This window comes from Protopterus annectens, chromosome 5.part1 (assembly GCF_019279795.1).
Source record: "Protopterus annectens isolate FY-2018-M chromosome 5.part1, PAN1.0, whole genome shotgun sequence".
Classification (NCBI taxonomy): Eukaryota; Metazoa; Chordata; order Ceratodontiformes; family Protopteridae; genus Protopterus; species Protopterus annectens.
This window is the reverse complement of record NC_056736.1, coordinates 794,076,868-794,091,676: the sequence shown is the minus strand read 5'-3', so window position 1 is coordinate 794,091,676 and position 14,809 is coordinate 794,076,868. Positions and strand designations below refer to the sequence as shown.

The following is a 14,809-nucleotide window of genomic DNA, read 5'->3' as shown; positions in this document are numbered from 1 at the left end:
AAGCCCTTAGTGATGAGGCGTGCCATAGAAGGATTTCCTGACTGTTTTGGCACTGTGGTTATCAAAGGTGAGACCACTGTCCACCTGTGTCCCTAAGTCTCTTATCACACTTTCGGTGTTTAGTGTACTGCCACCTATGTGGTAATTCATGGGTATATGTTTTTTCCCAAAGGGGATAACTATACATTACTTGGCATTTAGCTTGAGGCCATGGCTCTGGCACCAAGCATCTGTTTCTGTAAGGCTGTTTTGTAGAGTATCCACATCATTTGGGGATTCAGTAATGGCTCCCAGTTTGCAGTCATCTGCGAACTTTGTTAGCCAGAGTCCCTTAGTGTTGGCCTGTACTTCAGAGAAGTAGATGCCAAACAAGAGTGGTCCCAGGACTGAACCCTGAGGTACTCCACTTGTCACTTGTCTGGAGCTGGATTTGGAGTCGTCTACTTTTGCAGTGTGGTTTCTGTCAGTAAGCCAGTTGGCAACCCATCGAGTGATGTAGGGATTAATTCCCAGCATAGTAAGTCTATCTATGATTCCAGAGTGGGGAATGGTGTTGAAGGCCTTGGCGAGGTCCAGATAGGCTGTGTGGACCGCCTTACCCTCGTCCACAGCTCTGGAGACTGATTCGAAGAAGTCAGTCAGGTCAGGAGCCATGATCGGCCCTTCATGAACCCAAACTGGGTGGGGTCCAGTGTTTGAAAGTTGTCAGTGTCTTTGTTTATAACTTCCATGATAATACTTTCCATGGCCTTGCAGATCAGGCTCGTCAGACTGATGGGACGGTAGTTCCCGGGATCCAAGGTGGATCCCCCCTTGTGGAGTGGGATAACTGTAGCTGTGCGCCACTCAGTGAGCACGAAGCCTGGGGTGAGGCTATGATTAAACATGAGACTTAGGTGAGGTGCCAGTTCATTTTGTAGTTCATGTAATACACAGCCCGGGATGCCATCTGGTCCCATGGATGCTGTATTCTTAGCTTTGGAGAGTGTGTTTTTTTACCTGTGTGGCCGTTATTACCGGAATTTGGCAATCTTCTGGTATTGAAATGGGCCGTTTAAGGGGTGAAAGGGGGTGAAGTTAGCACTGAATTGATCTGCCAGGATATCCTTGGGATCAGTATATTTAAAGCCATTCTGTTGTAGCTCAGAGCAGATCTGAGCATTGCCATTTAGATTATTGACATAGTTATAGAATGCCTTGTAGTTGTCTTTGGAATTTTTGGCTTTTTTATTTTCAAAACTAGCTTTGGAGGATTTTATGAGGGATCTCAGCTTCTTACTGAGGCTGGTAAGGGAGTTTTTTGCATCCTGGGATTTTTCTCTTTTTTGCAACAGTTTCTTCCTTTTGTTGTAAAGTTTGTTTATGGCAGGGGGCCACCAGATTGGCTTCCTTTTTTTGCAGGAGAGCATCTTGGTTCTATTTGGGATGGCACGATTTATACATGAGTGGATGTGCTCGTACAGTGCCTTAGTGCAGGATTCAGCAGTCGAACTTTCAGTTCCCGTCTACATGGGTGTCATGAAGTTTGTCACTTCTGACTTGAGTAGCATGAAGTTGGCTTTGGAGAAGTTTTTTATGGAGGTTTCCTTACTGGGGGGTGGGGGTGGGATGTGGATGTTAAGGGTGATTAGCTTATGGTCAGACCTAACCAATGAGGGGGTGACCATAGGTGGGGAGCATTGATTTCCCATGTTGATAATGACCAGGTCTAGGATATTGGAGCCCCTGGTGGGACTATGGATTAGTTGATCCAGGGTGTCGGAATTTATGAATTCCAAGAACTGTTGGGCAAAGGTGCTGGTACATGAGTAGTTTTCCCAGTTAATGGCAGGGTAGTTGAAATCACCCAGTATTAGGGTGTTTTATTATGTCTTAATATTTTCCAGTATGTTTAGAAAGGTGTAGTGAGAATCTTGGGGCATGGTGGGGGATCTGTAGCAAGCTACAATTTGGACTGCAGTCTTACCTAGTGTTAGTTGCACCTGGAGAATTTTAGACTCATTGTGTTGGGCAGCTAGCCTGGTGGTGTGAATATCCTTGGTGAATATGGACACTCCTCCACCTTTAGTGTTTCGGGCCTGGTTTGGTGGCTGAAAAGTGTGGTAAGAGTTGTAGCCTGGTATTGCAGGGGTGCTCTCTAAAGCCTTGAACCAGGTCTCAGTTACTGCACAGATATTGATGTTCTCCATTGTTAGGAGTGCCTCGAGAGAGTGCATTTTGAGGTTTAGACTTCTAGCATTGAGTAGCATTACCTTCAGAATTTGCATGCTTGTACCTGTTACAGTGGTGGTTTTGTCCTTTGAAATTTGCCTAAAAAAGGCACTATAGGGGTGGCAAGAGCCTTAGCCAGTAACCTGAATCCCAGGGGCGACAGGTGCAGACCATCTCTGGCAAAGCATCGTGGTCTGTTGATCATGTCATCCCAGGCAGACAGATACTGGATCCCCTTTGAATGACACCAGAAGCTTAGCCAATTGTTGAAGTCAATCATTTTGTCCTTATGTTGTGATATCATTCTGGGCGAAGGCAGGATGCTACTCAGGGCTAGGGTCTTACCTGCCTGGGCCACATGATCCGAGACCTCTTCCATGTCTCTTTTCATGTAGTCCAGGGAGGTATGTCTCAAGTCATTCACTCCAACATGGATAATGACAGAGTCGTATTTGTACTTGCTGTGGAGTGACTTGATGCATGCGTTATGTGGCGGAACCTGGCACCTGACAGGCAGCTGACTGTAATCTTCTCCTTGTTCAGCCTGGTGAGTGGGACATCAGTGTGCCTGACTATAGAGCCACCTATGACCAAAGTTTTAGGTATGTTGTCTTGCCTTAGGGGCTGTTGCTGCGTGGCACACTGGTGTTGTGAGCTATGTGACACTTTTGTTGTGATTGGTGTTTTTTTGCGTTTCAGCTTTGGAGGTCCTTATTGTTTGGGCAGGTTACAGTTAAGGGCATCTGCATATGTAGATTTAATTTTGCTTTGTGTGGGTGTTGGTGGTGTGAGTTTAGAAGGCCTATGTGTTGCTTGAGGTGTAGTGCAGGTGTTAACGTTCTCCTCTTGACTGTCTAGCACAATCTTGGGTGGAGAGAGCTTTGCTTCCAGTTTGGCTACATAAGTGCATCTCTCACAGGTCGTAGTGTTGGGTGGTAGGAGGAGAGGGTTGTTTGTGTACACGAGGCAATTGCTGCATTGCCCCAGTATGCCCAGATTCAGCAGGTGGACAGAAGAAATCACCGGAAGCTGACCCTTGGACATGCCTGGTTTGGTGTTTTTTTTGTAAAGTACAGGAGCTGTTTTCCCCTGCCTTAGCAAGGTACTTTGCAATTATAGGCTGTTTAGTGCCTACAATTAATTTCTCATTATTAACAAGGGGAGTTGAGTGCTTTTATCTGTTTAAGGCTTCCTAGTGCTTTCCAGCAGGTATTAGAGCAAGTGCTAGTCACAGGGATGCTTAAAGGTAAGATGAAAAATGGTTTATCCTAAACACTGCAGTATGCACTAGAGAAGTTAAATGTGAAAGTAGGTAACTTAAGTTTTACCTGACTAAAAAGTTAAGTTTTAGTGGAGAGTCACTATTTTTAAAACAGCAAGATAGATTGAAAGGGGATGGTCACTTTTGTATTCTGGTACTGTGGAGTACAGTAGGATGGCCAATAAATTTAAATAGTTGAAGGGGAGTGATTTCACAAAGTGATAATTTTGTGCTTACTCATACAAGCCAGTGAAAGCAGAGAGGAAATGAGATATATGGTCAAATTAACATAAGAGGCAGGCAACTAGAAAGATGGAGGTATTTAAGAACACGACAGTAACTGGGTTGGTTGGGTGGGGAAAACATTTCTGCCTGATTCACAAGAGACAGAGCTGTGGTCTCTTTTGAAGTTTTAATATGCAGTTAAACGCAGAATGCAAGTAAAACACAAGGCAAAGAAAACAAATCACAGTATTTAAAATATAAAAAGGCAATAAAGTATTACAAAATACAACAAATAAAAAGCAAACTAACCTTTCCTTCACAGCAAAGTGTAGCAGAGTCTGGTGAGCTTTTCTAGTAAAGCTCTGAACGGTTTTATTTTACCCCTTAAATAGAAAGTTTAGTTCCTAGCTCCACCCCCTCAGTTCACAAATGATTAACCTTAAGTGACCTCTTCTATCTTATGTATATGTCCTTAATTGATCAGTTTTAATTTCTGCCTGACTCACAAGAGACAGAGCTGTGGTCTCTTTTGAAGTTTGTTGATGCTGCCTGAGGAGTAACTTGTGTGTATGTGCATGTTTGTGCAAGCTTGCATGCACACCAGAAATCACAGTGTTCAGTTTTGTGGCTTAGTGTGGGTTTATTTTAGTCAGTTCTGTAAGTCATTTGGGACTTATAAATATAATAATAGTAATTTTGCACTTAGTCATAAACTGATGCTTGTATATTCTTTAATCACTGCTAGATGTCTTTATTTGCAGATAGCTGTGAGTGACTCTTGCAATTTAGCTTTTTTTTCTGAACCCCACTCTTTATGTTATTATTTGCCTGCATCACATGTCCCTAGCAGGGTAGTGTACTTTTCTGCCTGTAATAAAAGTATTTTTCGTGTATATGTGTATGTATGTAGCTGTTATTTATATGATCACATTTTCATCTTTCTTGTTGACTTTTACAGGGTAACGCTTATGTATCTACTATTGTATTACTGTATGTTCAGGTTTATTGTTGAACTGCTTCCTGTGTATGTTTCATGCGTCTTATGGCAGTACTGTTGTCTTGGTGACTTTTGAAACATGCAAACATTTATTGTATTTTAACAGTATATCTTTTGCATTTGTGTTTTTCACTCTCTAACCTCATGTAACTCTCCTGGGTTACACCTGTAAACAGTTTCATTCTAGTGTAGGTTATATCAATAACTAAAACATGTTAGCTGTCTTTATAAACAAATAATAGCAATGCTAATAGCATCTACCTTTGTTTAAACAGATCCTTAGTTTATTGACATAGTCATGTATGGTGACTATGCCATCTAAATTTTTAACTAAGATTAGAAACTAACTACATTACAAACTCTTGTGTAGTCATCTGTATTTTGTGATATGTTAAAATCTAGTTTAAGGTAAATATGTCATGAAATGCACTGTCCATTAACATATCGTTCAGATGCAGTATTACAAAATAAGCTGCAAAAGTCACTTGTTTCAACTCTAATACTGTTGCACTTAGCTTGACAGCCATAAGCTTCTTTATATGTAGTATTAAGTAACTTAAGTTTTCCTTCAACAAAATATTTGCTCTTTACTGATTTCTGCTTACAAGTATGTTCTTTTTCTGTTTGTCTTTCTCTATCTTCCTGACTTTTAACAGACGTATATATCCACCTGATGACAAGATGTTACAAGAAAAGTATGAACATTTGTTAGCTGTTGCTTTCCAAACATTCCTTGCAGGGAGGGCTGCTTCACTTCAACGAGAGTTGAACAACCCCTTTAAACAAATGAAGGTATGTAAAGGGTTGACGTGTGACATTTAAAGATGTGTGAAGAAACACAGCATCTATATTTCCATAAAATAATGACATGGTGGGCATTCAGAAACATAAGCTACTGCACAATTTTATTTCCAGCAGGAAAGAGCAGTGCATCATGTTGGAACAATTCAAAGAGCACAGTAACACTTCAGTGGTATGAAGGCTGTGGCAAGCATCACTACAGTGGTCTTGTAGGTATCACTGCATGCACTCATTGCTGTCTCAAGTTAAGCACTGCCAGAGTGTGTGTGTGTGTGTGTGTGTGTGTGTGTGTGTGTGTGTGTGTGTGTGTGTGTGTGTGTGTGTGTGTGTGTGTGTGTGTAAATCTTGCCTTTTTTTCCTAGCCAGGTAGTTCTTGGTCTTTCTTGTCTGAGCTCAGGCTCAATACTCAAAGTGTATCCCTTGGTGGCATAGTCAGAAACAACACCTCCCCTAGCAGCACAGTAGATGGAGTCATTAAAGAAAGACAATCTCATAAGTAAGAAATGTAATCACAATCACAGAGCTTTCTGTGATCATTTATCAGGTTCTTCAAAACTAGAAATGTTATGTGGTCCTACCTTGCCTACATTCCTTACTCACGGGTTCGGAGCCACTCGGCCAGATTTCTCTAGCACGAAGTCTCTAATTGGCTGGGCTAACCTGGTATCCCAAGATGCACTGCACAGTAGCCCCAGATCTCGTTTGCCACTCGTAGAGTTAGGACATGGTCTCGCTTGGCTGTGGCTAAGTACACTTTCAAATACTTTTTCTAAGCATTTTAGCAGTCTGTTATTTTACAAAAGCTATTTTAATAGCTAGTTTTCTCCTTGTCTAAGTTTCATTGTGAGTGTTAGTGAGATTGGCTGTTTGTGGTATCCCTTTGTTTGGCGGGCTAGGCCCGTTTAAGTTAGAGGACCTAGTCCTCTCCTATGTTGTTTTTCTGGTGTTAAAACTGTAGTTGGATTTGTTCTTGTCTTCCCTGCTACTCCAAGAAACGTTTGATTTAGAGTTCCTTGGCCGTTAGTGGTGTTTGTTTTCCTGCCTTCCTCTTGTGTCATTATCAGTTGACAGTGTGCTGTTATTTTTTACCATGTCTAAAGAGCAGAAGGAGCATAAACCCTCCGGGTTTAAAAAGTGTACTAAATGTGGCTATAAAATGTCTATTACGGATGGCCATGCCATCTGTGTGTATTGTCTTGGGGCTATTCACCTGCAGGAGTCCTGCAGTTTCTGCCACGCTTTTAGCACGAGGGTACTGCAGGAAAGAAAAAATAAACTGATTTTGAAGGGCCTGATTAAGCCCTCTTTTGAGGAGTCCTTAGATTCTTCTTCTTCTTCCAGTCCTAAATCTAAGCCTTCCAAGGCCAAGAAGAGATCTCCGGCTCCGTCTGCTTCCTCAGAGCCCCCGGAGAAGGTTAAAATAGTGGTTGCTGCCTCCTCGGCTCCATTGTCCTTGGGGCCGCAGGAGACGGTCTCGATTATGGATACTTCCTCCTCGGCTCCATTGTCCTCGGGGCCACAGGAAAAGGTTTCGATAGGGGATACTACCTCCTCAGCTCCATTGTCCTCGGGGCCGCAGGAGGTATCAGTGGTGCTGGAGCCGACCTCGGCTCCGATATTATTGGAGCCTATTTGGAGCTGGTCACCCAGTGTCAGGCATGTGTCTCCAGGTGGGAGATCCCGATCACCTTCTATTTCCTCCAGATCATCTAGGCTGTCTGATTTGGATGTGGATAGGGTGGTCCAGAGGCTCCTGCAGCCGCCGGTGCTAGCAAAACTGTTCTCAGCTCCAACCCAGTCGGCTCCGGTGCCAGTCCCCATTCTGGTACCTGTGATTCCTCCTCTGAGCACCCAGGTGTCGTCAGAGCTGGAGTGCTCCATGCTGAGTGATGTTCTCGTGTTGGCTCCGATACCCCATGTGAGTCTATCAGAGCCGGCATCAGCTCCAACCATGTCAGTTCCATCCTTTGGTTTTAGTACTTGGGATTCCTCAGTCGGACCCGAGGGGGATACTTCGAGACTACTGTCGGTTCCGAGCCTCCCTCTCGGTGCTTCGGCTCAGGGAATCCCGACTCCGGTCGTGGTCTCGGAGACAGGTCGGTCCTCGGATTCAGGGGGACCTGCCTTCGAGGTCATGAGGAGCACACTGGCCAGATCATCAGTTACATCACCTGGATCGGTCACTCTGTCCCCTTGCACCCCGGCTAGAGCCTCTGATGCCCCCCTATCCTTGGATGGCAGAGTCCAAAGGTCTGGGGATAACCCCCTTGAGCAGGCCCCTACTTTCTGAGGGCCCCTCAGAGTCAGTGCCTGAGGAGCCCCCTAGTAAGAAGTTGTGCAAGAGGAAGCACATAGACTCCCAGGACGAGTCCCTCACTTCCGATACCAACCTCGAGGAGTCAGAGGGGTCCCCCAAGTCATCCTCCGATGATGTGTCTTTCTCCGACATCCTGGAGATTTTGAGGCAGAGAGGCGAATGGCCTTCCAAGACCCCCATTGAGGAGGAGTCGGTATTCCTCAAGGCCTCCACCCTTCGACGAACTCCTGGACTTGATTTGTCGAAGGGTGTGGGAGAACCCTGATTCCATGGAACCGGTGCCCAGACGTCCAAACAAGTTTCTGTCGGCTCCCCCGGGCAAAGAGTTCCTTACCAAAGGGATTTCGGTAGATGCCTTGGTGGTGGTGGCAGCCACTCAGCAGGAAGTTGCAGAGGCTTCTTCTTCAGTCCATCCTCCTAACAAGGAGTCCAGGAGTATGGACCGGTATGGGAAGTGTACCCTGTCTTTGGCGACTTTTACCTTACGGTCATTGAATTACCTCTGTCATTTCACTCAGCTCCAAAGAGATCTCCTGAAGGAGCTAGGAGATACTCTGATGGGTAACATACGTGAGGCGGTAGCGCAGACTGTTAACACCCAGTTGTCCACCCTAGGTTCCATTGTCAACTCATCGATGAGGCTCATATCTTATGCAGCCGAAAGGGCGAGTAGGGCAGCTAGCTCAGGCGTAGCTCTTAGAAGGCAATCCTGGATGCGCCTATGTCATTTTGTGGAGGCCTTTAAGTCTTCCTTCACTGACGCCCTCTTTGATGGGTCCTCTCTCTTCGGACCCAAAGTGAAAGACACCCTCACCAGATGCAAACAGGAGGGAAAGACCCTATCTGCCATAGGGGCCCATTTTTCTCTCCCTTCTAGGCCTTATCCCAAGGCTCAGAGAGGAGGAAAAAAAGTCTCAGAGGCCCTTTCCCGCAGCTCAAGGTGAGTCCCCCTCCAGAAGCAGAGGGGGGGGATTATTCTGGAAGACGCCATCCTAGAGTCAGAGGAGGCCCCCGCAACTTGGGAGACCGCAATTCCTTTCGCAGTTCTTCCTTCCTGCGTTCCTGAGGCATTGCCCGACTGTGCTATTCCGGAGCCAGTCGGGGGCTGAATTTCGTTGCATCCGGAAGCCTGGGAAAGCATCACCCAGGATCGTTGGGTGCTTCGAATAGTTACCGGAGGTTACACTATTCCCTTTGCGTCGACCCCCCCAGTCAGAAGGATCCCACCCAGTCAATGGGATCAAGCAGCACTAGAAGTTGCAAAGCTGCTAGAAAAAGGAGTCATCCAACCAGTCCCCTCAGACCATGTCGGATCAGGAATTTACTCACGACTCTTTTTGGTGCCGAAAAGAACAGGGGACCTAAGACCCATGCTGGATCTCAGTCGACTGAATCACTACGATGTCCTTCAAGGATGCATCTGCAGTCCTTACAAATGGGTTGTCCTGTCGTCAGGCAGCCCTTCGGTCGGCCGGATTCCAAAGTCTGGGTCTGGCCTCGGCTGGTGTCGCACTTCACCCGACGTCATTGCGGCAGTTATTCGGGTATAAAGGCATCAGCCGACGCCATTTTCCTCAGTCTTTCTTGCCGCGTGTCGGTCAGATCCAGAGATTACTACTACCGAATACTACTTCGAAGACTTCTATAAAGCTAAGTACCCCGTTGGGGACTCTTTCTTGCCTCAGCCGATGTCAGAGAAAGTTAATAACTGTTTATCTTGTGGGAAACAAATACCTCATAAAGATTTCCACTCCTATTGCATACATTGTTTAGGCCCAGACCACGTAGCAGCTTGTCTAGCCTGTGCTTCTTTAACCGACGGACGCTTAGACGCCGCCGACTTTGCTGAACAGATTTTCGGCTCGATTTTGCCTACATTATGCCATCGGATCCTCCGACTCGCAAATTACCAAAAGTTTCGGCTGAAGTTTCGCCGAAACCGCTTTCTTCAGCCGATAACTTGCCTTCTACCGAGGCCTCCTCTATTCTGGTAAACGGCTTCAGAAATCCAGCCTTCTGTTGCGATTTCACAGGATTTATCAGACACCATTCCACTAGATATTTCTACCCCTGCACGGAGCTGCTCGGCCTCCTCCAGCTATGTCTATTAAGGCCTTTGCCAGGGCTAAAGCAGCCAAAACTTCCAAACCTGTGCCTGCCAAGCCCCTCCTCACAGGCCCAGCACAGCTCCCCATATGCTTTTGGCCCAGAGGATCTCATCACTTTTTAATTTCAGATCCCCCAGCCTCATCCAGACTCTCTCTCTCCTCCTCCAGAGGCCTAGAGGAGAGAGGAGCCCCTGAGCCAGTAGCCACAGATGATTCCTCTGATGATTCAGAACATACAGACCCTCCTGAGGCTTCTTATTCTCCTTACGAAGACTCTGATGTGGAGGAGTCCATCCCTTCAGCCTCTCCTCCTGAGGAATTTTCCTTTGGGGAAACCTTGCATGCTATGAGGGAACAATTTCAGTGGCAGGGCCAAGATTTCTCAGACTCTAGAAAAAGGCTTAGGACCTTTCTACACTTACCACAGCATAGGCCTTTAGCTATTCCCCCAGTTCTATCTGTTGTTGATGATGCATTTAATGATGCTTGCACTACTCCTGATACTTTACCTCCGGCTCCTGTTAAACCAGATAGGTACTACAGGGTCCCGGACACTCATCACCACTTATATAAGGCCCCTTTGCAGATCCAGAGACTATCTCCCAGGGCCCTAAAGCTGTAACTGCTACTTCTTCTAAAAACCCCTCCCTCTGATAGGGATTCCAGGTCCTTAGAGATGGGGTAAAAGTTTACACCTCTGCTACTTTGTCAGCTAGAGCTTTGAACTGCCAATTTCATATGATTCAATATCAAGAGTTTATGCTTGACCAGTTGACTAAAAAGCTGTCCTCTGAAGAATCTTTAGATAAAAGTATGTTCAAGAAATGTTACATAACATACAGCAGGTTAGTAACCATTCTTTAAAATGTGGCTATGATGCACTGGAGGCTTCCTTTAGATCAGCCATGACTGGCACAGTTATCAGGAGGCATGCATGGTTGAAGGAGCAGGCATTACCAGACCATGTCAAATCTAAGCTTTTGGATGCACCTATGGACAAGGTCAATTTATTTGTGCCCCCCAGCAGGTTCTGGAAAAGATGGAAGAGAAAGCTAAATCTGTGCAAACAGTAAAAGATTTCTTACAAGTTCAACCTCCAAGGTTTAGCAGGAATTGGCCTCCAAGAATTGGTCCTTTCCCGACTCCTCTAAGGCACAAAGAGGCAGGAATAGGCGCTAGAGGCAGAAACCAATCCAGGGTGCCTACAGGGGTCGCCAGTGGCAGGGTAACAACCAGGCACGGATACAGCCACCACAACTACAACAACTCAATCACAGTGACTTGGCAGTGGCAACCAGGAACAACTAGAAGCCTTAGGCGGAAAGCTAACATTATTTTCAAGAAACTGGCACTGCATTACAAGAGAAAAATGGATTTTGCAGACTATAGACAAAGGTTACAGGTTCCACTTCCATACTCTACCAGGAAAGAGAGGAATGCCAAACCTACCACCTTCTCAAAGGGCAGAAGCTCTAAAACAAATATCTCAATTATTAAGAATGCGTGCTGTGGAAAAAGGTACCATTAATGGAGCAAGGGAAGGGATTTTACCAGGCTCTCTTCCTTACCAAGAAAAAAAAAAAATGGAGGGAGGCCTATTCTCTGTCTGTCGCTCTAAACACATTCCTCATTGTTCCAAAATTCAAAATGCTGACCCTACAGCAGCTTCTTCCCATGCTGGGCAAGGAGTCTTGGCTGGTAACTCTAGATCTCAAGGAGGCATACCTGCACGTCCCCATAAGACCAATTTGCAGAAGATACCTCAGATTTCTTGCAGGATCAGAGCATTATCAATTCTCAGCATTGCCCTTTGGCTTATCTACTGCACCCAGAGTGTTCACGAAATGCCTGGCATCAGTAATCGCTCATTGCAGACTTCAGGGAATTCAAATTTATCCCTACCTGGACGACTGCCTGATACAAGCGGACAACAAAAACAAATTAACAGAAGACTTATAAAGAGTCATCTACCTGCTACAAGCCCTGGGATACACAGTCAATACAAAAAAGTCAAGGCTGATTCCATCCCAAATAATAACCTTTCTGGGTGCAGAACTGGACACATCAAAACAAATGACATTTCTAACTGCAGAAAAGAAAGAGCAACTTCCTCTCTATTTCTTGGCATTAACAAAGCAGAGCCATCTGACTGCAAGAAAAAGTGCTACAAGCTCTAGGCTTCATGGCATCCTGCATAATTGGTCCCTCATGCCAGGCTTCATATGAGAAAGCTACAGTGGTACCTAAAGAATTTGTGGTCTCAGCACAAGCACAGCCTGGAAACCAAAATTCCAATGATCCCATGCCTGAAGCAAGAGTTCTTATGGTGGGCCCTAACAATCAAACACAGGACTGCCCTTCTGCAAAAGTCAACCAAGACAAACTATCAGATGCCTCAGACCTTGGTTGGGGGCACACATGATGGACAAGTGCATTCAAGGCCTATGGACTCAAGACCAACTGCATCTGCACATAAATCTAAAAGAAATGATGGCAGTAAAATTGGCAATCCAGGCATTCAGACCTCTTCTCCACGAAGGCCAGCTGTTGATAAGGACAGACAACACCACAGTTATGTGGTACATCAACAAACAGGGAGGCACACACTCATACCCCCTATGCCGGCTGGCACTAGACCTATGGGATGTGGCTCTGAGCTACAACCTTCCGTTACAGGCAATTTATGTACCAGGGAAGGAAAACATTCTAGCAGACATTCTAAGCAGAACTACAACAGATGCCCACGAATGGATGCTGCGGACATCTTCAAAGCCATCACAAGAGAATGGGGATTACCACAAATAGACTTGTTTGCATCCCCATACAATCACCAGTTGAAGAAATTCTGCACAAGGACTTACCACCCACTTGCTTGGAAGGTGGACTCCCTATCCTTCAGTTGGAAAAGCCTGACAGCATACGCATTCCCACCACTTCCTTTGATGCACAAGGTGCTTCTCAAGATCAAAGAGGAACGTCCGAGGATCATTCTGATAGCCCCAGACTGGCCAAGACAATATTGGTACCCACTGCTGAGGAGCATGTCCCACAAATATGGAAACTGCCCCTGATCCCATTACTGCTGACACAGAACAACTACAACATTCTGCATCCAAACCTAAAAACTCTGCAGCTAACTGCCTGGAACATTACATGACAGAAATTAACCCAAATTTATCCCAAAGGGTTAAGGACATAATCCTGAGGCTCTAGACCTTCAACAAGAAAGAATTATGCAGCAAAATGGAAAAGATATCTCACCTGGAGTGCTGCAAAGGCAAGATGTGACACTGGTGAACATAGCCAACATCCTGGAGTACTCACATAGGCCTGTCCTATTCCTCCATCAAGATACATGCATCAGCTATTTCAGCACAATACAGCCTGGATCCTCCTGTCTTCCCTCTGCTCAGACAGTTTCTGAGGGGAATTAAAATGTAAACCTCCCAGGAAACCTCCATTGCCAGCATGGGACTTGAACTTTGTGTTAGAAAACTGACTCTACCTCCTTCGAGCCAGCAGCTACAGCAGACTTGCAATACTTATCCTGGAAGACTGCCTTCCTACTGGCAATAACTTCACAAGAAGGGTCTCTGAACTACAAGTATTAATGGCAGTACCCTTCTCATCTTCCATCAAGACAGAGTGTCCATGAGAACAAATCCTACATTTATGCCTAAGGTATCCAGAGTCTCTTTAAATCAGGCTATCCACCTTCCTACATTCTTCCCCAATCCACAGAACAGGAGAAAAGCTCTTACATACCTTGGATGTACACAGGCAATTACTACCTGGACAGGACAAAAACAATAGAAAACTGACCAGCTTCTGGTAGCTTATGCAACAGGAAAAGAAGGAAAACCAATTTCTAAACAGACAATCTCCAAATGGATAGGTGTTATCAGGCCTCACCCACTACCACAGCTTTACGAGGAGGACATTATAGGCTGCTACTTGGACCTCCGTACATTTGCCATCTTGACCCATAATCTATTCTCTTTCCTCCTCCCCTAGTTTAGCTATGGTATTCACTGCAGATGCAGAAGGACATAGTACAGTTTTGTACCTACCATACTCCTTCCTATTTTGTGTGTTTGCTCTACTATTTTTGGAAACTTTGCATTTATCCAAATTTATACCAAGAGGGCACCTGGCATCTGGGGCAAGAAACACTGAGGAAATGGCGCCAGCTGATGCCTTTATAATTCGAATAACTGCCGCAATGATGTCGGGTGAAGTGCGACACCAGCCGAGGCCAGACCCAGACTTTGGAATCAGGACATTTGTAAGGACTGCAGATGCATTCCTCTCGGACATCTACATTTATGGTAGGTACAAAACTGTACTTTCTGAAGTCCAAGTTCCGGATGGTCACACTTCAGTCCATTTTTCCACTGCTGGAGAAAGGAGTATGGATGTGCTCCATCGATCTCAAGGATGCCTACTACCACATCAAGATGGACAAGGCATCCAGGAGTCATTTACGCTTCCGGTTAGGAGCCAGTCACTTCCAGTTTCGTGCCCTGCCCTTTGGTCTCACCATAGCCCCCAGGGTGTTTACCAAGTGTTTGGCAGTGGTGACAGCTCACCTGAGACATCTAGGATTCTAGGTGTTTCTGTATCTGGACGACTGGCTTCTCACTGCCCCCACCAGGCATCTGCTCGCTCAAGCCAGGGAGACTATCATCTCACTTTGCCAACGTCTAGGAATTACTTTGAACTGGGAAAAGTCTGCCTTGCAGCCCTCACAGCGTGTTGTTTTTATAGGTGCAGAGCTAGACTCTATTCAAATGCGCGCCTTTCTGCCACAGGACAGGATAAGAGTGTTGCAGTCTTAGATCCACACACTGTTGCCCCTCAGAAAAGTTCAGGCCAGGTTAGTTCTTCAG

At 45.6% G+C, this 14,809-nt stretch overlaps 1 protein-coding gene across 4 annotated transcripts in view; it reads left to right on the top strand.

Moving 5' to 3' along the window:
- TTLL7 (tubulin tyrosine ligase like 7) overlaps window positions 1-14,809 on the top strand; it is a 1,782,535-nt gene that overhangs the window by 1,168,928 nt on the left and 598,798 nt on the right. For all 4 annotated transcript variants that reach the window (XM_044073411.1, XM_044073409.1, XM_044073408.1 and 1 more), the window contains exon 13: window positions 5,351-5,486. In XM_044073411.1, the coding sequence (XP_043929346.1) occupies window positions 5,351-5,486 (136 nt within the window). The remainder of the gene's footprint in view (window positions 1-5,350; window positions 5,487-14,809) is intronic.